Source organism: Hesperophylax consimilis, chromosome 8, assembly GCF_061612785.1.
Source record: "Hesperophylax consimilis isolate HC1 chromosome 8, BYU_Hcon_1.0, whole genome shotgun sequence".
Taxonomy (NCBI): domain Eukaryota; kingdom Metazoa; phylum Arthropoda; class Insecta; order Trichoptera; family Limnephilidae; genus Hesperophylax; species Hesperophylax consimilis.
Window position 1 is genome coordinate 32,149,379 of NC_142843.1, and position 26,228 is coordinate 32,175,606.

At 36.3% G+C, this 26,228-nt stretch overlaps 1 protein-coding gene across 6 annotated transcripts in view; it reads left to right on the forward strand.

Moving 5' to 3' along the window:
* Positions 1 to 354: 354 nt before the first annotated feature.
* Positions 355 to 26,228, forward strand: part of dom (domino helicase) — a 40,450-nt gene continuing 14,576 nt past the window's right edge. For 4 of the 6 annotated variants that reach the window (XM_089634129.1, XM_089634132.1, XM_089634131.1 and 1 more), the window contains exons 1-19: positions 355 to 545; positions 1,873 to 2,012; positions 3,319 to 3,644; positions 3,750 to 4,051; positions 5,511 to 5,597; positions 6,708 to 6,835; positions 6,929 to 7,114; positions 7,204 to 7,344; positions 8,092 to 8,281; positions 8,365 to 8,555; positions 11,208 to 12,457; positions 13,642 to 13,828; positions 13,911 to 14,381; positions 17,031 to 17,242; positions 18,868 to 19,070; positions 20,207 to 20,688; positions 23,028 to 23,312; positions 23,402 to 23,617; positions 26,019 to 26,054. In XM_089634129.1, coding sequence (XP_089490255.1) covers positions 1,887 to 2,012; positions 3,319 to 3,644; positions 3,750 to 4,051; positions 5,511 to 5,597; positions 6,708 to 6,835; positions 6,929 to 7,114; positions 7,204 to 7,344; positions 8,092 to 8,281; positions 8,365 to 8,555; positions 11,208 to 12,457; positions 13,642 to 13,828; positions 13,911 to 14,381; positions 17,031 to 17,242; positions 18,868 to 19,070; positions 20,207 to 20,688; positions 23,028 to 23,312; positions 23,402 to 23,617; positions 26,019 to 26,054 — 5,019 coding nt within the window. In that variant the 5' untranslated portion in view covers positions 355 to 545; positions 1,873 to 1,886. The remainder of the gene's footprint in view (positions 546 to 1,872; positions 2,013 to 3,318; positions 3,645 to 3,749; positions 4,052 to 5,510; positions 5,598 to 6,707; positions 6,836 to 6,928; positions 7,115 to 7,203; positions 7,345 to 8,091; positions 8,282 to 8,364; positions 8,556 to 11,207; positions 12,458 to 13,641; positions 13,829 to 13,910; positions 14,382 to 17,030; positions 17,243 to 18,867; positions 19,071 to 20,206; positions 20,689 to 23,027; positions 23,313 to 23,401; positions 23,618 to 26,018; positions 26,055 to 26,228) is intronic. The other 2 variants (XM_089634130.1, XM_089634133.1) reach the window with 2 other exon arrangements.

Below are 26,228 nucleotides of genomic sequence, written 5' to 3' on the forward strand. Positions count from 1 at the left end.
AATTGAACGTAGTTATTTAATGAGCTACTAATGAATGATTTTCCATAATAATTAACTTATTTCACATGTGTAAAGAAGAATTGAGTCGAAAAATATAATTTAATGAGTTCTTATATAAAAAATTATTGTTTTTATTTTAAATCGAATTTTGAAATATAAGTTACAAGTTGATCATGTAATGTTTGACATTGGACAGTGTTTGTGGTTCTGGTACGTTTTTATGTATAGTATTTTCGTCTAAATTATGTGAAGATGCTAATGTTTTAAACTTTCAAAAATATGTCGATAGTTGTCAATAACAAATACCGATTAACGAATGGACAACATTATTGCGCATGCGCAGTTATCCAAGCGAACAAGCCGGTGGCGAAGTATTTTTGTTGGGCGTCTAGATATATAATTTAGGCTTATTATTCAAAGTTTGTGTGCAAAAGTGATGATAACGTGAATCATAAGGTGCTTTCTTGAAAAATATATTTTGCAATGGTACAACTTTTAAAGCGCGATGGGTTTCCTATGTGTGACAATATTGTGATTACAAAATGGTGAGTTATCCTGTTTGTCGCGCAGGAAATATGGCCGCCGTAGTTAGTACCAATTTGCCGAAATTATGTAAGGAAAAGTCGTCGAGTGTATGTCATGTGTATATGCTTCTCATCGAGATCTCCCGAATTACTCGTTGAAATACAATTAAAAAATCGTTTTCTACCGTATTCCGGGTTTTATTGCATTGTTTATTATGTTTTGCATTTTTGACAAGCATAAAATTTCCAAGCCGCTCATAATGCCAATGTTGATACAGCGTATAGGGTTTTATACATTCGATACATCAAGCCGTCATATTCGTTGTACATTAATTAACGGTGTCCCGGGCTTTTTTTATTTCTTCAGTTCATAATTATTACTTATGTTTCCAAATATCTGAGGCGAGTACTCGTTTTGTTTTCAAAAATTCTTACATTGAAATCTAATTCGTAATTTTGAAATCATGTTAAACGCTTCGGTTGCAAGATTTTAAGTTAAAAAGTGTTTTGTTATTGACTATCAGTTCAATTGTGACGTTTGTGATTTGGCGCGTAATTGTTGGATGGTTTACTTAACCTCTAAAATTAGCGTTGTGTAAACAATTCGTTATCAGTTGACATAAAAGTGAAACCGCCGTCAATCAAATTAATTGTACTGCGATGTATGTGGTTCTAGTTTGTATACAACTCCAATAAGTTTCCCGCGAATTTCTGTTGATTGATTTCAACTTTATCATAAATAAGGAATGACCTAATTATAGACAGTGTACAAAATTATCAGTTGGTTTTTATTATGATTCAATAAATTGTAAATATTCGGGATAACTGGCCATGCTTTTACGTTATTGTAAATGGCTGTCATCCCATACAACGAGAGAAAATTTTCATTTTATTTAATTGAAAATTAGAATGTTAAAATTAAAATTTCCCAAATGCAGATAGTTGCCTTTTATAGTAATTAAGGTGAATCTATATGTTTTATTAAAAAAATCGTTTTATGCGTAGCCTTTGATACTGAATAATTACCCAATAAATTAATTTGGAAGTAGCTAGTCGGCTGTATAAATAGGATTTGGAACTCTTATTGTTTCTGTATTTTTACTTCTTATTTTTATCAAACAAATCAGGCTTCGTTGCCAGAATTCAATTTATTTTTATTATTCAATGGGATAGAGGCCATATTCTCGCATGTTATTTTAAAACATTTGTAATTTTTGTTTCTGTAATTTTTTAATATATTCTCATATTATTGCCAGGTATCTGGAAAGAATATTTGAACATTTTACACTATTGCCAGGTTGCAGATTTCCCATCATTGCATATGTAATAATAATAGTTATCTTTTCAGATGTTTAAAATAACATGAATGAGAAAAATGAATGTGTCAAGATCGGGTCCATACACACGGAGGGGAGGGAGAGGGAGGGGGCCCCCGACCTGCCGGCTCTAGGCCGCACAGCTTCGGTGGGCCCCGTAGTACTACACCAGGTCATTATGCTATTTTTTATTAATAGACTACAAATTTAAGTATCTTGAAACTTGTGGACGGTGACTGTTACCTGAACAAGGTTTTGTTAGAGTCCATGATTTGGACATTACTCTGTAAAGATTGACTAAATCATTTCGGCTGGCATCAAAAATTTCAAAGCCCGACATTTTGGACAGCAGTGAATGGTACCCATAATTAGCAGAGGAATTTGATTGAGGAAAAGCAATCAATTATTTCTGAGTCGTCGAAAAGGGACAAAGGTTTCGAACTTAATGAGTTGAACTAAAGAAGGTGAATCAATAATATGATAAGATCAAAATCTTTTCAGCATTTTTCTAATGAATTTTAAGTTTAAGGTTTGTTCAATTTAATCATATGAGGAATGGCCTCCTAATCTTATTCTCGATATTATTAAAAACAACCTACAATTTTTTTGCAAAGAGTAATAATTACAAAAAATATCATATTCATAGTTTTTTGTAAATAATAGAATACTTAATAAAATACTGGTTTTCAGGCTTTCCACAATTTATTCATGGTTGAGTCATAAAATAGTATAATACATTAATATATAAATATAATACATAAAATAGTATGATACGTAAGTGTTTATTTATCTTTTTTTTGTAACAAATAGATATAATGATATCCTCACTGAGATCTCCCGCACTGAGGATTTCATTTACATATGATTAAAATTTAGTAGTATGGGTAATATAAAGTAATTATAAATAAATTGAATAGTGTTTTTTTCTGAAATAATTATAAATATATCACAAAGTGTTTATTTTGTCCAGTTTAGTGGTTTCGGTTTCAGTCTGTCTGTATTTGGTGTTGGTATATTATCTATCTCTGATCCACAGTGAAATATCCCCTAAATACACTCACTTTTTTTTATTTATTTTTTTATAGTGAATACCTCACAAGAGTCCCAACTGCTCCCGTCTGGAGCCAGTGAGACTATGGCATTCCCAATTGGGGGATGTTGTGAGGCTGAAGGTAAGTGGGGAAGGGAAAGAGGAAGGTGGGGAAGTACCTGGCTATTCAGATCTAGTCACTAAACACGGCTAAAGCCATTTGGAGCAACGTTTCAATTCATTGACTCAGAAATAATTCATTGACTATAAATAACGCACATAATATTGTTCAGCTATGAAAAGGCTTGCGATCATTGTGTTCTGTAAGTGATCCTCCTGATATGGTAAAATAACACTTGACGGTTCCTTTAATTCCTGACTGATTCTGTTGTACCTCTTTCCCCGTTCCACAAGGATGTGACCAACCGTTTGTTTCATGTTTGTCCAGGCTCTGCTCAAGGATGATCCTGCCCAAGATCCGATGGACATATCAGAAGTCCTCTCCAGGATACACTCGTCGCCCCATCACATGTCCGCTTCCGCTTCCCTGGTGCGCACCAGTCCCGGCCTGTCCAATCAGGTGGCGCGCTCCCCTCTCACCCCCCCTCCGCTCACCCCCTCCACGCCTAGCGGGAGCACCTTCATGCCTGCCGCACGGAAGAGACTCAAGTTGTCCGATGGCACCGCCAAGCCGCTCATGTCAGTGGACCTGGCTCTCATGCACAAGAAGAACATCGATGATAGAATGGCCACACTCAAAACATTAAAAGAGAGGTAAGCGTTTTGTAAATAATTAACATTTTATATTTAATTCTGTTCTTAATTACATTAACCCTTATTTAGAAGGTCATCCTTATAATTTGTTTATCTTCCTTCCAGATATACGGAATGCATAGCCCAGGTGTTTTACCTCCAGACTGGCGGTGTGGTGATGGACTATCAGGGCTGGCGCAAGCGACCGTTCACTCCTCAGTTCCTGTCCTTCATGCTAGCACATCCCCTGGAGGGCGCGGAGGAGCTACCGGCTCTGCAGCCGCTGACCCCCACCCCGCCCCCCACAACAATCCCTACCGCTCCCTCCACCCCTCAGGGGGCGGAGATCAAGATCCCCGGGGTGGGGGTGACGCCAGTGGCCGTATCCACCCAGCTGCCAGCTGCGGTGGCGCAGCTCACGCAGCAGGGTATGTCTTTCATCTTCCTATTACTACTTTTTATAATGTGGATTTGCAGACGTCAGAATTCTACTGGTCGTGTTCATTATATGTTCTTTATTTTTAATTTGTAGTAAATTCATTTTCTTTTCATTGAACGCTAATTTCTTCCAAACCGGTGAATTAGGTTCTAATAAATAATTTTAATGACATTTTCTAATGTTGTTAACTATCCTGAGTTGCGTTGTTTTGAATCATTAATTTGACAGTAGTACACGATCCACTGGTATTCTGACATTCCTTCTCCCCTTGTGTTCATAGTTGAATTATCCTAGTTCAGACCATCAAGATCCCGTGTTCCGAATTCACGTTATAACTGCTGCCGATTTCGCTTGTGATGATTGGCTAATAATGACTTATATATAATATAGTCAACTTTTATGTTTAGTCAACCCTGTAAAATAATATTTTATTGATTTTGAAATAGCTTAAGCTGAAAACATTTTGGCCTTATTGCTAGTTGAGGATTTTTATTTAAAGTATTTTCTAAGAAAGAATGTTGACACTATACTTGATTAATTACGCGTATAATTTTTCCCCGTACACCCTGAATATATTCACTGCAAATATCTAGCTCGAAAAGTACTTAAAAACACCTAAATAATTGTATTGGTAAGGATTAAGTTAATTCTCCACTGGCATTCTTTTATATGACAATTTAACAATGTAGTTTGTTTTGTTCACTTAGAAGCGCTGAACAAATTAATTTAAAAATGTTTGTTCTCTATACATTATATAAATTTACATTCGAAAAGCTTTTATAACTTTGTTCCTGTTATTACTTGAAACCAGTCCGGTCTAAAATAAATAATGCAACTGAGATATAAATTTTTTTTATCATAAATTCACATTGAAATAGAATTACGCAATGAATTATTACGCAGTGTAAAGCAATCCTGCCTGAGGCACTCTGAAATATTGTCTGAAGAAGTAGACAGAAACTTTAAAACTTTAACCCAAATGATAAGTGTAAATTGTTAATTTAAAAATAATATGTTGTTTTGTTCACAAAGACTGCACATTTTCTTCATGGCAAGATTTTTAGCATTTGTCTGTCCAGTGTTTAAATGTACTATATAATTAATATGTAAAATGTGTTAAAAAATTGTATTGTACTGGCTAGCAGTTTCTGGGTGTAAGTTGTCCTAGGAACAGACTAGTTAAGTAACTTGATTGCAGATTTTAGAATCATGCAAAGGATGAATGAATTTGTTAGTTTTGCTTCATTTTCGAAGCGAAGTCAATAATACATGTGGAAAATTTGACTGAATTCCGTGTGCCGCTTCCAAGCACTATAAATATGGGTGCGTGTTGATTCCATAAGGCAGGTGAATGTGTTGTTGGGAATAGTACCGCTGGCAAATGAGTGTAGGGCGGATACGGTGGTGTGTAAAGTAGCTCTGAGTGTAGCGTGGATGCGTGCTTGTAGGTTCTGTCCCGGGGCGGCCCACGGGAGGGCGGCACGGCATGGTGTTTGCTCCCCACCGCCCTCATCACTCCACCCCCCGGCTGCCAGGTACCCTCACACCTCACCTCACTACACACTACACACAGATACATCAGCTTTACCCCTCTGTAATGGTTGCAAGATGGCACGTTGCTCCGATGTCACTCTTCTAATGGAAATCATTCATATTATAATGCTTGTATAGCGCTGTTTTGTGAAAAATCACCTCAAGGGAGGCAACGGGTACACTTCGATGGGTTTGCATTATAAATCCTATTCTTAGTTGTCTTTTCTTAAAAATACTGACAAGCAATCTGGATAAATAAATGGCTTCATTTCATTCATTACAGTTATATACATAAATATGTAATAATATTAAAATGGTTAAATCCAAATGATTAATTACATTTCATGGTGACCAGAGCGAAATTTTCAGTGATTTTCCCGTTGGTGTGACAACTGCTTGGTTGTATACACATTTTGATAATATATTATGTATAAATGTTTCAACAAGCTATTGGTGTTGTAATGTTTTTTTATTTTATACTATTTTAATTTCCGCAAAGGATCTGAATGGTTTATCGTGTAATTTTGTGGAATGTTTATTATTTGCGTACTGATTTATTTATTCTGTATTAATGTTACATACTCCTAATAAATGTTCTCTTTACTATAACTGACATAATTAGATGTTGTGTTTTATATTATTTTGTAGTCAATATGTTGAAAATTTGTTCTTCAAAACTCTTCTACGTAATTATTTCCACTGTTTATTTTTCTTTTTGATCAATGTTGTGATACAAAATTTTAAAATTCATTAACAGGTAAATCACTGTGTTCCTGGCCCATGGATCTATTTATCTTACCCCTACCTCTAGAAATATAATTGTTCACAATACATAGACACATATTCCACATGCATGCCATCATATCCACATCCATCCACTGGCGACATGTTCAGGTCATATTTTCTTGTATTTGCATATAGAGTTCATCAGTAGTTGTTTGTTTGGACAGCGTGTAGGAGCTTGGCTTCAATTTTAATTTGCAGACTTAACCATTGTTGATGGGTATGTGGAACTGTACTGAATGCCGACGCTTTCATTCTGCTTTGAATGTTGATGTTTTCAAGTGAATCCCCGAGGCGTTTTTATTTGAATGCTTGATTTCTCATTTCAGGCGGCACCCCACTGGTTGTAGAAAATAATACAGGCGTCGGAAGAACTACCAATAGTCATACTTCACCTTTAGCAGCCAATACATCATTATCCAGTTCACAGGAGCAAATTGTGGAGAAAGCAAAACAGGTCAGCAATCTCATCAAATTACTAAACTTTTATTCGGTAATGCTTGTGGCTGGATTATTGGTAACACATTGGATTGTTTGATTTGGTTTCCAGGAAGCTTATGTTATGCAGAGGATATGTGAGCTGCAAAAGGAAGGCCTGTGGACGGAGAAGAGGTTACCGAAGGTGGTAGAACCGCCCCGACCGAAAGCTCACTGGGATTACCTTTTGGAGGAGATGGTCTGGTTAGCAGCTGACTTTGCCCAGGAACGGAAGTGGAAGAAGGCAGCTGCTAAGAAGGTAAATAAACATTCACATCAATCAATACCCGTACTTGTTACCCATATTCGTGCCCGTACAATACCAACATTTATTTGTGTATTTTACAGTGCGCCCGTATGGTACAAAAACATTTCCAAGAGAAAGCACTGGCGGCGCAGAGAGCGGAGAAGGCCCAGGAACACCAACTCAAGAGAATAGCCGCCTTCGTGGCCAAGGAGATCAGACTATTCTGGTCCAATGTAGAAAAAGTAAGTCCATTTCTCTATAAGACTGGGAATGGAATACTGCCTCTTTTAGTAATTCCTTATTATAAATGTATTCACAGACCTTTAAACCGTTCGGTCGATAAATGCTTAACGGCGGGAAGGGTTGTTCTGCCTTTTGCGCTGGCCTCTTTTCAATGGCAGAAAAGACAGAATTATTCAATATTTTTATATGAATATTATACAACAATCTCTTTGTAAAGGTCCCAACTGTATGTACATAATTATCAAATGGTAATGCAAGTCTTCTTTTTATATTTATCTCCGTGCCTTTCGTTTACATCGGTATTTCAACAAAAGGATTGTATATCATTTATAGATAACATATTTTTTTATTTGTAATAATTCAATTCCTGGAATGAGGGTTTTTATTACCACGAAACCCGATTAAAATCTCTATCTCTGTTCCGCACCCACTCAACTCCTATGTGCAAGCGGGCGATAGATGTCGGACGTATTTAAAGAAAGCAGGTATGGGCAAATACCGATAGGCGAACCGTAATAAACATATTACAAGGTTAATTGAGTTGCATTTCAAATAATATTCAATTTTAGTTTGGTACTTGGGTATGCTGAGTTACTACGTAGAAATTTTTATTAAAATATTTGAATTCTTTTCGAAGATATAGCGATTTAAAATGAATTATATAAATTCTCGCATGACCTTTATTTTCGCCTGAGTCTTAGCCCCAGGGCAAAAAATACAAGCCAGATGTTTGTTTTCCATTCCAGTTAGTAGAATTCAAGCAGCAGACCCGGCTGGAGGAGCAGCGCAAGCACGCCCTTGACCAGCAGCTCAGCTTCATTGTGGACCAAACGGAAAAGTACTCCCAACAGCTGGCCGAGGGCATGCGCACCGGGCCCCCGCCCAGCAAGGGCTCCAACAAGGGCTCTACCGCCAACTCCGTCTGCCAGTCTGATGGTCAGTCATCTCATAATACTGTACCTATCTCATTTGTTGCATTTCTTTAACAATATAAATGAATGTTTTTTGCCCATTTCCAGAGGAGTTCTGTCCTAGCGGTGCGGTGTCATCAGACGATGAGGAGACCATCGCAGCTGCGGAGAAAGAGGACACAACTGAAAATTCCCACAAGGATGAAATAGAAGCCCTTCAAAGAGAATCTCAAATGGAACTTGATGAGTTCCTTAGTGAATTACCCAAAGACTACCTTGCTAATAGAGATAAAATTAAGGTATATAAATAATATATTTATTTTATAATCTAATATAGTGGAGGATCCTCCAGTTTTTCAATAATAATAATAATATTTGGGTGATTTGTATAGCGCTGTTTTTGTGCAAAATCACATCAAATATGTATTATAAAGTTTAGAACAAAAACAATTAATTTTCATATCAGTTTCTTAAGGCGATTTAACCAGCGGACGAGAATTCAAATTTCGTTAAAAGACGATCTCGCGATCGGACGTTTTTTTAGACCGAGACAGAAATACCGAATTCATTCCGCTGCGAGCCGTCCACTCGCGCGGCAGTGAAAACTACAGCATGGTTCCGATGAAATAACAATTATTGTTGTTTAATTCTTGGTTGTAGCTTTCTTCCTTATAAGTAGTTACATACATATTTGTAAATTATACGTCGGAGTGCGTAAACATAAATAAATACAAATGCAGTTTGTTGACATGGTAGATATAAAATATGTAGGTATATAAATATACATTTAAAAAAATTTCAAATATTTGTTTAATTTGTTTTTTTTTTAAATATTTTACACGAGTTTTCCAAAGGTGAGTAAAAATCTTTTGTTTTACTTATTTATTCGTTTGTCCGAAAGGTATTACCGGTAAGTTTTATTTCTAATACTTATCTTCAAAGTATTACTTGATTTGATATGTATGACATTGAAAAGAGGGTTTATTCCTTACAACTGAAGTAGTTTAAAACTAGGTTTTATTTCCAACTATTTTCTACGGTACCTACCTACATATGTAGTTATGCGATTGCATAATATTGTATCGCTTTCATGTATTTGTTTTCATGATTAACGGAGCGACCTGACTCGTCTAATTTTCGAAATGTTATTAAATTCACGAGTAAAAATCATAGGTTTGTATGTAAAAAATAACCTTGTTTTTTTTTCCTAAAACAAGAAGCTCAATTCACAATATGACATTATGAAACTGACAAAAAGTAACACAAAAAACATTAAATATGTTGAATTATACCAATGTAATAGTGAATTGGACAATAAAATAGAAATTATGAACAAAAAAATGATTTGAATCGCACATCACGAATCGAAATTCATTTGGTTCGTGTCACTTTTTGACTACCAATCACAAACAGTTTCACGTACTTTGGCATAAGTTTTAACATTTATACATGAAAAAACGATAACAGACATAAACTCCTGTCCATAGTTGATTCTTTTCCCTGGAAATTAAACAACACAAAATTATCGCCAAATGTTATAAAAATATGTGCTTATTCTGACTGATTCTTTCGAACGACCCTGTAGCATATAAGTACGAACAATGTACACGGATAATTAAATATCACTAACCTTTGTTTTTTCTGAAAATATATCTCCCACGTACGTTTTTGATGTCGTAATTTGTGCTATCTAATAAAACTTTTTTTCGAGGGTATTTTCCTCCTCATTTTTAAGCGAGGAATTTCTTTAAAATGTTATCAAGTAGACTGGCGTGGAATAGACGTCCGGTCGCCGCCCTGTCGCAGCGGGGAATGATAAAATTTCGGCTTGCGCCGGGGCAAGACGCAAACAACAAACGCTAATCGAAATTAATTACTATTATATACTTTAAGAATATATTTTTTGGTCATAAATTATTTCTAATGTTTCAATTATGTCTTGGTAAATTATTTTTCTAAAAAAATCTGAACTATACCAATTTGTAAGACCATAAATAAATAGTCCAATTGAGGGATTTTCGTCACAAAACGCGTGCTCGGATTTATTTATTAGTAATTTTATTTGAAATAAAAACAAAATTCTTATACATACATATGATAGATAATTTATTGATTGTTTATACATTATTATTCAATGATTTGAAATATATGCTGTATAATACAACTTCACCTTTGAAAATGCAACAAATCTGCGCATCGTCCAACGGTAACACTTTATTATGATATGAAAATAATATTATTTTTCAAAATTTTACATCTTACTTTACAAGATAAAATGACGATCTTTCGAAATCAATTTGTGTTTTTTTCTAGAAAAGTGTCCATACGTCTAAAAGTGGCCTCAAAAATGCCAAATTTCAGGTCAAGTCTACCTATTTCGCCTTAAAATAGATACAGTATTAATTTAAAAGGATAACAAAGCTGGCTGTCTTTGTTTCATGAAATATCAGTCAATAAATAATATTAATAAATGGATTATTTCCATAGCACCGTTTTTGTGGAAAACATCTTGAGCATTAAGTGTTGCATCTGCTTTGCGTTTATTTATTTTTTTTAATATTTATAAGCCCACCTTCCACTCCTCCCCACAGAAAGAAAAATAAATTCTTCCAAAACTTTAACAACGAACCCTCAAAAACTCATATTGTAGAACTGAAACTGTGTGAATTGTCATCCTTCGGTCCAAGAGTGACAAAATGGTTGTTGGATCTAGGCAGGACTGATTCCGAAATGATACTAAAAAATGTAATTTGAAATCACGAATGCCTCTATGTATCTTTTTTGTGTATCTTATGTATCTTCGTTTTAACATACTTATTTTAGCTAGTCTTAAATCCTGTATTCGTCTAGGATAACTTGAAACTTTAAATTTATCAGGAGCACCTTGCATAAATGTATGTTTCATGATGGGATAAATATTATTGCTACAAATGATATTTCTTTTCTTACAGCTGTCCGAAGATGAAAGCTCAGATAAGTCTGAAGATGATGCAGAGTTCAAAGCTGAGGAAGACTCATCCGATGACGAGGATACCATCATGGAGCAAGAAAGTGTGGAAGGAGAAAAGGACCACAAAAAGGAGATTGATGACCTCAATGCTGAAAATGAAATGAGCGTAGAAGAATTAAGAAAGAAATACAGCGGTTCTCCCACTCCTGACTCTCCCCCCACCTCCGAATCAGAGAGTGAAGATCTCTCAGAGGAGGAAGAAGAAGAAATGGAAGAGAGCTCCGATACTGAGGAAGAGGACGTCGATGAGAGCTTAAATGTCCTGGTCCAAGAGGGAACAGCAGAACCCCAAGAAGGAGATGATCATCGAATGGAAGATGCCGCAGCCATCGCAGAATCTCTGCAGCCCACCGGCAACACGCTCTCCTCCACCCAAGTGGTCACCAAGGTACCCCATCTCCTGAAGCACACCCTCCGAGAATACCAGCACATTGGGCTGGACTGGTTAGTCACCATGGAGCAGCGCCGATTAAACGGTATCCTGGCTGACGAGATGGGTCTGGGCAAGACCATTCAGACCATCGCCCTCCTGGCGCACCTGGCCTGCGAGAAGTCTGACTGGGGTCCGCATCTCATAGTAGTCCCCACGTCTGTCATGCTCAATTGGGAAATGGAGTTCATGAAATGGTGTCCCGGCTTCAAGATATTGACTTATTATGGGTCACAAAAGGAGCGCAAGTTGAAACGTATTGGCTGGACGAAACCCAACGCTTTCCACATATGCATCACTTCTTACAAATTGGTTATACAAGATCACCAAAGTTTTAGGAGAAAAAAGTGGAAGTATTTAATTTTAGATGAAGCCCAAAATATTAAAAATTTCAAATCCCAAAGATGGCAACTGCTTTTAAATTTTCAAACACAGCAGCGGTTGCTGCTCACCGGCACCCCTCTTCAGAATAATCTAATGGAGCTGTGGTCACTGATGCACTTCCTCATGCCAGATATATTTGCTTCCCATAGAGAATTCAAGGAGTGGTTCAGTAATCCCGTCACTGGCATGATAGAAGGAAACTCAGAATACAATGAAAACATCATCAAACGATTGCACAAAGTGTTGCGACCCTTTCTCTTGCGACGTCTCAAATCTGAAGTGGAAAAACAAATGCCTAAGAAATATGAACATATCATTATGTGCAGACTTTCTAAAAGACAGAGGTTCTTGTATGACGATTTCATGTCCAGAGCAAAGTAAGTTTTTACCAAACATTACTTAATTATTACAACATTTATATTTATTTAAACTTTGTGAGTACTCTAGACATTTTAACATCCCAGTGATGAAAAAACCTGTTAACTTATTTTCTGCTGACAAAATCGTATCTTCATTCTTTTACCAGAAAATGGTTAAAAAAAATCACAAATTCTACGTATATATTTTATACCATATTTTTTTATTGTCCAGCGTTGTGTTGTAATAGAACCAGCGAAATTTCTCAGCTGTTAAAACATCTTAATTTTTGTCTTAGTTGCGGTAGCAGGTTTTAAGCAGCATTCGCAAACTTTAAATTCAAAAAATAACATAAAACATGTGTTGCAACAGCTTATCCGTACACTGACATTTGTAATCCCAATTTGGAAATATTGATGTAAAACAACCAACTATTACCCTTGGGACCTTCTAAGACCCAAACAGTCCCAAATGCTGTGCGCGCATTATACTCTCCTAAGACCATATTTGTCCCAGAACGACCGCACATTATTAAAATGCATATATCTCTCTTCCTCTCATCTAAAAAATAATTATTTCTTTTATGTCAGAAAGAGAACGAAATAGTGCTTGTTATTGTCTTTGAAAAAATGGAAGCTTGTAGAAGGTTCGATCCGTGCAAATCAACAACGTCTCAAGGGTTAAAAAAGTGTGGCTTGTTTACAGTATTTAGTTGGAAATTGTTAAAAAAATATTTCATCATTTATGACACCTTAGTGAATAAGAAATATCATTACTAAACATAAATTCACCATAATATTTTGTATGTACAGTAGAACCCCTTTAATTCCAACCCTGATAATTTGAAAACCCCCGAAATAAAATGAATATTTGAATATTAAGCATCATCACTGAGTGATTTACTTATAAATGAACATTCAGATCCTGCGCAGAAAAGTCCCACAAGGACTGCGCTGCAAACCGTTGCCTTAATTTAGCGAACTTTACTTTTTTGCACAGGGTCTGGTTATTTCAATGTGCTCTCTTCAGCGGTCAACTTACGACTGACTGTAATTTATTCAAAGCGTTCTCGAATCCTCCAAAATATTTCTTCATTCACGTGCTTTGCTCCAGTTCATCGGAATGATACCCAGATTTTATCTTAGGGCAAGTCTTAGAATGTCTGGGTTAAAAAAAGCTAAAAAAAAATTATTATTTGTTTCAGAACGAGGGAAACACTGGCCGCTGGTAATTTACTAAGTGTTATTAACGTTTTGATGCAGCTGCGAAAAGTGTGCAACCATCCCAACCTGTTTGAAGTCAGACCTATTATTTCCCCATTTCAAATGGAATCCATCAACTACCACATACCGTCCTTGGTATATAACATGATGGTGTACCAGCCTCTACAGGTAAACATATTGACTTTCTCTAATGATAGTACAGATTATATTAAGTCGTCGGTAAAATAATACATCAATGACTATGTTTTAGAGCCTCAGTCTTTCTGCAATGAACTTGAACCTGTTACACATAGAGAGAAACATCAGTGCATTTGAGTCTCATCACGTCCGGTCACTCAAGACTCCATCTCGTCTAATCGAGGAGGTGGACGCCCTTCCCCCGCCGCCTCCGCTAGTTCCAAAATCCGCAGTGCGCATCCATGTGAGCGTGCGCAACATCCCGCTGTCCCCGCAACTTCCTCTCTCTTCTGTGGCCCCGGGAACCAGTCCCCGGATGAGTGCGGACAAGAGGCGGGTGGTACGCCCAGTGATGAGGGTGCCCCCCCTGCAGAGTGGCAGTAGGTGTGTGGCAGAGGTGGCTCCCCCGAGGGTTCATGCCCTCACGCAGCCTTTGACGCCGGCCATCCTCCGCCAGCTGGTGAATGCGCGTACGGCTCCCATCCCACCCTCGCTCAGGGACACCAACAAGGTGGAAGCCACCATACAAAGTGATTTCCATAAGGTTAGAATATATTCCTTAGCTCTAAATTTTTATCTTTGTTTTCTGTCAACAAGCTACATCCATCATAATTATCATTCCAAGTAATCTTAATTTCTTTAATGTATTCATATTTTATTTTCATGCTCTTGTTATTGGTCTCTACCGCCACAACAAGTCCCTAATTAATTTGAGGGTTGTTCCCGTACATACGTAAAATAAATAAATTATTATGTCTGTATAAAAACTCAATTCTTTCACAAAAGATATAGAAATACAATATTGAATTGAATCACCGATATACTTTGTATTTGTATGCCTTGAAAGAATTCAGTTTCTATTCAGTACAAAACTATTCATTCATATTGTGTATGTTTGGGCGCAAACAAATAATTTGTCTTATTATTTCCAAATTGAGTCTTCTAATATATATTTGTTTCTGTGATTATCAAGTAGGCCATAGACAACATACAGAAATAGAAAATATCCAATTTTGACCCGAATAAGTACCTCGAACTGCAATTTCAAAAGAACCAACCCGCAGAATTCGCGCATCTATAAAGTTTACGATTTTTTTATAAATCTTAAAAATATGGGATTACACTGGTCGACATTTATTTTTTTAAGTGCTGTCCCTTAAGCATAGCTAATTTTTTTTATATGTATTTAGTATCCATAAACACGAAATGAAACAAATTTTTTTTTTAATAGGTCAGTTTTTTTTATTATTTAACAAGGTTTTTTTACATAATTCTTCCATAGTATGACGGGTACTTACTTAACAAAATTTCAAAACTAATTCAATTTAATTTTTTTTGCTCCTGATTTGCGCTTGTGAGTATTTTGAGAGTCTCTCTGCAGGGTCCAGCAATAGTCTGCTATCATAGATGGACTCCACTTTCCTTGGTATCACTTTTCCATATCCGCAATGTCCTGGTAAAATCGTTCGCCGTGCTCGTCACTGACAACTCCCATATTTTCGGGGAAAAAATTCAAATGAGAATGAAGGAAGTGTATTTTTAGTGACATGTTACATCCCATATTTTTATAGACTATGAGCATTTCAGACACAATGCTGATATAGTCTTCACTTTTATGACTTCCAATAAAGTTCTCGACAACATTCTTGAAGGCTGACCAAGCGGCTAGCTCGACTGGTCTCAACACTGTTATAAAATTCGGATCAGTCAAGACCTCCCTTATTTGTGGTCCCACAAATATTCCTTCTTTAATTTTTGCGTCGCTGACCTTAGGAAACTTTTGCTTTAAGTAAATCATGCCATTTCCAGCCTTTTGAAAAAAATTCATCAAACCCAATTTAACGTGTAAGGGTGTAAGTAAGATATCTTTAGATTTTACTAAGGGAGCATGTTGAACATTCTTCGTGCCAGGTTTAAGGTGCTTTTTAGTAGGCCAGTCCTTCTTGGCATAATGGTTTTTCCTGTCTTTGCTGTCCCACTTACACAGAAAACAACAATACTTTGTGTATCCCGCTTGCAGTCCTAGTAGGAGCCCTATTATTTTTAGATCACCACATATTTTCCATTTGTATTTTACAAATTTATTTTTTGTTAACAGCAGCTTCATGTTGTCATAGTTCTCTTTCATGTTTGCAGCATGACCAAATGGAATGGATGGTCAAAAATCAAAAAATCAATGATAACTCACAAATAAAAATGAATTAATACACATTTTAGTAAAACTTAAAACCCATAAAAACCTGACGTGATATAAAAAAACTAATCACATATCTGAAATCAGCGTGAAATTTCCTGTCAGATTTGGCTACTTTCGTTAAAGGGACAAAAAATGTGTTGACCAGTGTTATCAGTAAAATATAGGTGATTCAGTTAATTTGTCTCCATATTAAAATTTGGAGGTATGATTTTTTTAATGTGGGCATGAAATTTTCGAATTGAACACTCAGAAAATCACGATCGCTAGACTCGTTTTTCAATTACTCGAGTGGTCAAGGCAACAGCCTTGTGTGGGTAATAACAAGAACTTACCAATAAAATAAGAATAGAAATGTACGTTTTTTTTAAATAAAATACAACATCATGCAAGTTGCAATGTAAATTTTAAAGTTATGGTATATAAGGGTTTTTGTTGTTGTTTTTTTTTTTAGATACAATAAATAATAGATATAATGAAAAAATTGTAGTTATGGTAATACTGTAGAGAAAAAAGAAACTTGAAAAAAAAAATTATAGGAATAGTGTTTCAACATCTAAATCATTCAGCCATAATTTTAATTCTTTAGTTAAAATAAGTGCAATCTCCTACATACGAACCCCTTATATGGTTTTATTGTATTATGTGGCAAATTAAGTTTGATTCTAAAGACTATGATCGGAAAACGTTTCAATATTATTTGTGCCTGAACTTCATGAAAAAAAATAAAACATGCATTTTGCGGATATTTTTGCGCATCAACAGAATGCTGCCTGCTCATAATAATGTTTAAAATTAAATAGATTTTAATACTCCTATTGTGAATTTTTTTTTTAATCCCATTTTTTGTAAAAAATAAAAACCGAAAGGTAAAGGTAAAATGTTGGGTGAGGTCAAAAAGTTTTTGGGTTGGGGAAAAATCATGCCAACTCTGGTGTCTGTACATACCTCATTGTTGTAGGTACCCATTTGTTGAAGTACCATGTATTTATTTTGCAGCCCTCTCTTGAAGAATTACTAAAAACCAGAAGAAAATCGCTGCTCCACATGCTAAACGACATCAATGTGCGGCGCTGTGACGCTTGGCCGCTTTACGGCCTGGATTTGAGGGAGGCGTGCTCGCTGCCCCCAACGAACTTCTGCCACACCCTCAGAACTGACATTGCAACGGTGGAAAGCTACGCCAAAGGCATGACTGACATCTTCAAAAGGTAACAAACCCAAATGTTGGCTAACTTTTTCCTCAACTCTTCTTGCTTTTGTGATATTTATTTTTCAACAACATGTTTAACCTCTCAAGTGCCGCCGTACCCATATACAGTAGAACCCCGTTAATTCGAACCCGGATAATTTGAAAAAACGCGTAATTCGAAATTTTCGCCAAAAAAATTTCTGCAGAAAAATTTTTTCATACAAAAATTTTTTTAATTCGAAATTCGTTAATTCGTAATTCGATATTTACTTTTGTCCGCGCACGAAAATATTTCGTGTAATTCGAAAAAATTTTGATTTTTGCGAAAATAAATCATAATATTTCGTAAATTTGAATCTAAAAGTCAGCCGTGGCGGTAAAACGCCGAAAAATGTATTTTTACGTGGTTATACATCGTCCTAATTAGTATTATTATTTTGTAAATCTGAATCGATTTACACTGGAATGTAGTACTTTTTCAAATTTATTTTGAATATCCGAGTTTGAAGGGCCGAGAAAATACGTTTTACGGGGATATATGTCGTAGTTTTACGAGTTTACACCAAATATCTGAATTTAAAGGGTCGGCCGCGACGAAACTCGGCCGCGAAATTTCGATTTACGCGTAAATGTATTGTATATTTACGAATTTATTTCGAATATTTGAATTAAAATGGCCCGCTGCGACGGAAATCGGACGCGAAATCTCTATGTACGCGTAAATATATCGAATTTTCACGAATTTATTTCGAATATCTGAATTTTAAAGAGCCCGCCGCGACGGAAATCGGACGAGAAATTTCAATTTACGCGGAAATATATCGTATTTTTACTAACTTTACTTCGAATATCCGAGTTATAAAATACGGCGCGACGGAAATCGGCCGAAAAATTTCGATTCATGCCGAATTATGACATATTTTTACGAATTTACTTCAAATATCTGAACTTAAAAGGCCGGCCGCGATGAAAAACTGCCGATAAAATTCGATTTACGCGGAAATATTTCATATTTTTACGAATTTACATCAAATATCTGAATTTAAAGGGTAGGCCGCGACCAAAATCGGCAGCGAAATCTCGATTTACGCGTAAATGTACAGCGTTTTTACGAATTTATTGCGAATATCTGAATTTAAAGGGCCCGCCGCTACGGTAATCGGTCGCGAAAATAAAGAAATAATTGGTATTAATACGAATTTACAACTAAAATACCACCCAGATTTGAAGAGGCGGCCGAGAAAATCGATTTTCGGCGTATTTTTTTTTTTTTTTTTAATAAAATTTCGAATTACGTGGGAATTCGTTAATTCGAAATTTGATTTTTGATGTCCCGTGGATTTCGAATTAACGAGGTTCTACTGTAGATCAATAAAAAAAAATCATTTCTCTGAGATATTCTGGGAAAACTACTTATGGTAGATTACTATTTTTGTACAAATATATGAACACAAACAGTAAGACAGTACAACTTACAAAAACATCATTTTGCAAAAAACAAATACGTTATAACGTAAATTAGCTGGCGGACAGCGAAAATTTTGCATCTGCACTCATAGACTTAAAATCATAGTTTAAAAGGTAACACATTTTCGTTGGTTTGTTTGATTGATTGTTTTTTTTCATTATTTGTTTTTTTTCCAGGTTTGTGGTGTTTATTTGTGGTGCAATGAGCCCCGGAATCCGAGCCCACATTAGCCACGGGTTATCGTGGAAAATACAAGAAGAGAAAAACCTTGACACCGTAATGATCAACTACGCCAAACCCGTCACGAACCTAGTCCATCCCATCAAGACGCAACTATCTACGTACTTCCCCGACCCCCGGCTAATTCAATACGATTGTGGTGAGTTTACAACTAATTGTACTAAATAAATAAATTCACTTTCCTACACAGTTCCCCGATATATCGTTTTCTTGATATATTGTCAAAATATTATGATTCTTCGCACATTTAACCCCAATTGATAGTTTTTGCTGATCTACAAGAGTTATAATGTTTCCTCTGGTGACTGAACAAACCACCAACTGGTCAGTTGTCTTAACTGGTCATCGGTTAGAGTTCATTTTCCACTGCATTTCGCATCGTGAATTACTTCTCTATTCTTTTAAATGAAGCCATAACTTTGTGGCTGTCCATTACAATTAAATTAAACAATACAATTACTTTGTTTGAACCACTATTTTTTATATATCAACGACGACTGGTTTTGGAACAACCGTTCCTTCCTCAGGGCAAAATGTATACTAACTTAAAATTACAAAATAGTATGTGTAAGTGAAGATATATTTTTAAATGTTTAAGTTAAAAATATATAGCGGCTTAAACAAAGTAATTTTGTTTCATTTATTTTTCTATTATGAGAAAAGTGAGTAATTTAGAGAGGTTATTTGTTTGAATTTAATGCCATATTCCAAAAAAGCAACTCCCAATGAAAGAGTTTGTGAAAGAATTAATTAATGATCTGAATCGGAGTTCCACTATACATACTTATTATATATTTCCCTAAAAGCATAATTATTTATTAAAATGATTAATTCTTTCACTTTAGTACATAGCTGCAAAAATTCCGTTTTTTGGGACTGCCATAATATTCAGTGGATCCAGTGCCACTTTATTATTGTACCTATCATCGACCACGTACTAACAGGGTTTTTGAAACTTAAAATTATATAATATTGGTTTAAGAAAACATTTAAACCTGTGACAGACCACGCTATAAGCGCGTTATATTCTGGTGGCTAGGCCTATTTCAGCATATCACTCGCCATACATTCCCATTGGTATTGTATGGCGAGCGATATGCTGAAATAGGCCAAGCCATGATGCGTATAGCGTAATCTGTCAGCCCCATTATCAATAAAAAAAGTACATTATCTAACAGTCGAAAGATCAAAAGAAGCATTGCTTTTTACCTTTTGTTGGCACCAATTCAAATATGTGTGAATTCTGTTTACTTATCAATAACCTTAATTTGATAGGTAAATTGCAAACACTGGACCGTCTCCTGAGAAAGCTTCGCACTGACCAACACAGAGTTCTGATTTTCACCCAAATGACAAAGATGCTGGACGTCTTAGAAGCGTTCCTCAACTTTCACGGTCACATATACCTTCGACTGGACGGAACCACCAAGGTGGAGCAGCGCCAGATCCTGATGGAGCGCTTCAACAGCGATCCCCGGATATTTGTGTTCATCTTGTCCACCAGATCTGGCGGAGTGGGAGTCAATCTAACAGGCGCCGATACGGTTGTCTTCTACGACTCAGACTGGAATCCGACCATGGATGCTCAGGCGCAAGACAGGTGCCATCGTATCGGCCAGACCAGGGATGTGCACATCTACAGGCTCGTCTCCGAGAAGACCATAGAAGAGAACATACTGAAGAAGGCCAACCAGAAACGCATGCTCGGAGACTTGGCTATCGAAGGAGGCAACTTCACAACTGCATACTTCAAAAGTGTATGTTTTATATCATTTGTATTCACATTCCGCACAAGAGTTCCAACCACTACTAACCTTCTGGAGCCAGTGAAGTATGTTGTGAGGCTGAAGGTAGTGGGGAGGGAAAGGAGATGGGAAGAGGATGATGGTGGAATCAAGTACCTGGCCATTCACCAAACACGGCTAAAGTCGTTTCAAGGAACTTTTCAATTCTGAATGATGGTATTTTGAATAATTATTTTTGTACAAAACAACAAAAAGATCATGTGGCTATAATTTTTATAAAATATCTGTCTAGTAAAATATGTATTTTTGTTTTGTTATTAGTAATATTATTTGGTACAATGAGTCATTAAAATGTAAGATGTACCATTCTTTAACCTTGTTTATGTTTAAATATTAATAATTCAAAAATTATGGGGATGAGAGTATACTTAGAAATTCCCAAATTACTAGTATGAAAAGGGATGAGGTTTATAAATATTTAGGATACCCACAATCAAATAGATTAGAACATACTAGAATTAAAAATGATATTAGGATTAAATTTCAAACTAATATCAGAAAATTTTTAAAATGCAATCTATCTGCTAAAAATTTAGTAAAACCATTAAGTACTTGGGCAATACCTCTATTAACATACTCTTTTGACATAATTAAATGGTCCAATACAGATTTAGATAACTTAGAACCATTAATTAGAACTACGCTAACAAAGTTTAATTTCCATCATCCAAATTCAGCTATAGAACGAATTAATTTACCTAGAAATTTAGGAGGTAGAGGTATAGTCAAAATAACTTCTTTGAAACATAATCAGGTAGAAATGCTAAGAACTTTTTTCCATAGGAAAGCTATTAGCTCAGAAATGCACAAAATAATTTGCAAGGCGGATAGAAACATTACACCTTAAAACTTATACGACGAGAATTTCAATATTTTTATAAATCCAAACCAGGAATTATTAGGTTCCTGGTAAATAAAATTATACACGCAAAACACCTCAATTATCTCAACCAAACGTATGTTGACAAATTTTCGTCAAACAAATGGTTGAGTATTGGAGAGTTGAGCGCAGAAATAGAAGGAGTTATGCTTGCCATTCAGGATAGAGTCATTAATACTAAATATTATAGGAAGCATATAATCAAAGATCAAATTGATGATTTATGTAGAAAATGTTTGGCTTTTCTGGAAACTATAGAACATATTATATCGGGATGTTCTATATTAGCGCCGTCCGAGTATACATTTAGGCATAATCAAGTTTTAAAAATAATTCACCAAAGTTTGGTAATTAAACATAACTTGATTGACTGCCGTAATATATGTAGTACCATATTATGAATACTAACCAAATTCATTTTTAGAAAATGAATTTTATAAAATATGTTATGATAAAACTATACTAACAGACCGAACGATTAGTCATAATTGACCCGATATTGTTTTACATGACAAAATTAAAAAAATAACTTATATAATTGATGTCGCTATTCCAAATTCCTTTAATATTCAAAAATCTGTTTCTGAAAAAATAAGAAAATACACAGATTTAAGAAATGAAATTAAAAGAGTTTGGCATTCTGAGACAATAAAAATTTTACCATTTGTTATTTCGGCTACTGGCTTAGCTAGCTCTCTGATTCAAAATTTAGGCGTATAGATCTGTCTGTATTATAAAAATTATAAATACATAAAAATGCAAAAGTCAGTCATTTTAAATACACATAGGATAACAAAAGATTTTTTAAATATTTATATTGAGGGATCAGTAGGATTTATAGGTCCAATTAGAAGTTCTACCGAGCCGAACCCTCTGATGTGAAAATATCTGGAGTCGGTGAATTATTTTCCTATTTGATCTTTGGTCGTGACCAGACGTTTGTTTTTGTATTATTTTGTATTTATTATGCTTATATAATGCACTTGCATAATGTGGGTTGACTAGATGATCATTTGTGGAAAAGTGTGTGGAAGGGTATAGTTTTTCCTGTGGGGAAGATTTATTCCGGAAATTAAGTGGGGAAAAAAAAAAAAAAAATTGATAGTGTTTTTATCACCTTTCAAAAGTTTTCGGATTTGTTCAGAAATATCGCATTTATTTGGATTTTATTGAGAAGCGGAAATATACACAACTACTTTCTGACAGCGTCTCTGGCTTTTACCAGAGAGAGTATCTTCCACTCTGGAAAGTGCCACAAATTAATTATTTTTAATGAATTAATTGTAATTGAATAAAATTTACTAACGCATGGCGGGATTTGAACCTGCAATCTCCGGATTCGGTAGTTGAGGGCCTTTATTATTAAGGTTTCTATCTGAATATATACTAATCTGGAAAAAAATTCTCATAGACTACAATCCAAGACCTGTTTGCCGTGGGAGCCGAGGAGGAAGCATCTCGCCGCATGGAAGTGGAAGAAGAGTCGGTGCCCTCCGGCGTTGGAGTCCAGGCCGCACTAGAGTCAGCACTGGCGCACTGCGAAGACGAGGCAGACGTGGCGGCGGCACACACAGCGCGTGCAGAGGCCGCCGCCGATCTGGCCGAGTTCGATGAGTCCATACCGCTGGAGGAGCAGCCGCAGCCCGAGAAGGAACTGAGCAAGGCTGAGATGGAGGTCCAAGCACTCATGCAACAGGTCAGTCTATTTCTACCTGCCTATATATTGCATATCTTTAGATTTAATAACTGTGACCCTGAGTGATACTTATCTGGTTTGGTTTGCAGCTCTCCCCGGTGGAACTGTACGCTATGCGCATGGTGGAAGCCAGCGAAGCAGCCACCTTTGCAGAACAACAGGCGGCCGCTGAAATGGAGAAACAGAAGAGAGAATGGGAAGCGGCGCGGCGCCTGCTGGAGCGCCCGCCCACGCCCCCGCAGCCGGAGCCCGACCCTGCCACCCGTGACCTGCTCACCTTCTCCCGACAAGACTCCGTCAATCAGGTCTCTGATCGTCCCGTTACTAAGCGCTTACAGGCCGTCAGGAAGTCCACGGCTGGCGAGTCCCCCCGCCTGAAAAGTAAGCGAGACGCCGTCCGTCTCAGAAACTCTATCAAACCCCCCGAGTTCCCGGTGCAAATGGAAGATGACTGTAAGACTGAACAGAATAGTGCAACGCCAGACGGTTCCATATCGGAGAGTAGCAATAGCGTGGATTCTGGTTCCAACTTCTCCGATGGTTCCAATTTGACAGTTCCGAGTATAGCTAAATTTCCAACATCTGATAGTAAAAAGGACAGCGAGAGTCCGAGAACGAGATCCCGCGGAACAGTTAAAATTAATCTCTGGACTTTAGATGTAAATCCTGTTCTACCCGATGTCAAACCTGTAATTAAAAATTCCCTAACAAAGAGACTCTCTCTCAAGAAGTCTTCTTCAGATATAATCTGTACAACTCGGTTAAAGAGAAAAAAGAAATTAAATAATCATAACTCGTGCAATTCAGACGGTTCTAAATCTCCATCTGTTTTGCGAGATTCGACTGACAATGATATATCTATTAATGCTGAAGTTCCTTTAGATGAAGCTTTAGATAATACCATCAGCGAGAATGCGGACGATAAAGAAAATCCTTTTGTAGATATGTGTAAAATAGAAAGTAATGTAGAAAGCGGTGTGAATGAGATAGTCGCGAAAGAGTCCACCAGATGTTTATCCAAACCTCCTAGCAAGGATTTGCTACGGAAAAAGAGAAAGATCATTTGTAGAGTTAAAGGCACCGTGCATAATGTGTCCAATAACAGAACGCTGGATTCTTGGATAGTGCGGAAGGGCCAGATTCAGGAGAACAATCGTGACATAATTGCCATGCAGCCTGTGGTCAGTATAGCTGCCATGCCGCTGGGCAATCCGCACACACACTCGCACCTGGTCATCCGAACTAGGCGGGCCTCCTCCAACCCGGAGAACCAGCTCGTCAAGAAAGTATCCAAGACAATTAAGATTATATCAAAACCTAGTAAAGCCAATGAAACCATGAATGAGATTTAGTATGCGTGACAAACAGATGTTGGTTGAGAGAAAGCGAACAATTCTATTTTTAGTTGCGGTGTAAATATGCTTTAATTATTAAGATATTTTTTATGTAATCTGTAAATCATTTAACAATAACTTTGCATATACAATTTAACAAGTCCTGAATCATCTGTCAAAGGAGATATGTTTTCGTTATCTCATTTTATATCCAAATAATGTTTTATTGTACTGTACCACACAAGATATTTAATTAGTTTAAATATTGACATGTGGGTAAGAAGAGTAAAGTGCATTTATTTATCCATGTCAGAATCAGGTAGAGATGCGCCGGAGCCTGTGTGCATCCGTATTATGAATTTATTATTTGTGGATGCCAAAATAAGTGTAAAGTGGAAATAAAGTGACTTTCCTTGCTATCTAGTTGTTTCTATTTCCTGACGTTTGTTGTTTTGGTGACACACTTGCTCTTGTATGCTTGGTTTATCATTTCCAACTGGTCGCCTGACGTAATGTTTGGTTTGGCACTGGCGATGTTTTCATTCAGTTTCTTCAGTCAGTACAGTCCGGTCAGTCTAGTACTAGTACTAGTAATGAGACATGTTGCACCAAAACAGCAATGCCATTCCAAACGTCTGGGATAAAAGCAAGCACTGCAAAGCAAGGATCATCACTCCCATTTCCCCTTCCTCCAATCAATCAAACAAACAAACCAACCAACCAACCAACCTATCAACTTTCATACATCGTATGGGCATTGCCAGAAACTATCAATTATTGCTATTCTATCCAAATAATGCATGCTCATTATAATACATATTGCTTTAAGTTTGATAAACAGTGAATTGGGGCTGCTGATCAAACTTAAAGTAGTTTTTTATGGTAGTGCCCAAATGATTGTGTAAAAGTTGGAAGAGGTATAATGCATGTAATGCCTACAAAACTGTATGATGTGAACATCACAGAATGTTAAAAGTAAGGAGTAATAAACGCAACAGCGTCACATTAATCATCAAAATGTAAGTATTTTCTTCTCAAAAAGTTCCAAGAAAAACCTGAAAAGAATCTTAAATGACTACGCTAAGCAGCAAAGCACCATTTTATAAACATGTGAATATGAGTTTTCTAATGAAATAATGTTGACTCATCATCGACAGCAGATGTTTTTCCCTTAAAGGATGTGCAGATTAGTGGAAGTACCATTGCAATCTGGACTAGATACTGCACTACAAACTCTAACCCGGACCAATTGTGGGTGGATGACTATTTAACCACAAGTTTACGTGACCAGATAGATTTGAATACAAATCCACACATTCACCATTGGAAGAATAGAATAGAAGAGCTAAAGTTTTGCTTCTTTCTTTTATAGGTTTGGCTGTCTCAAGATGGCCGTGAACGAATGCCTGTTAGTATGAAACTTTATTTTTATTTACATTTGTCTAGAAATTGAGGCCTAACCTAAAGTTGTAGCACTTTACTGGAAAGTTTTAATTTGATTTATGTTTTTTTTTTATTTGCTGACAAATATGTAACTTCATTGAAGAATAACAAGATATTTTGAATTTTACGAGAATTTTTT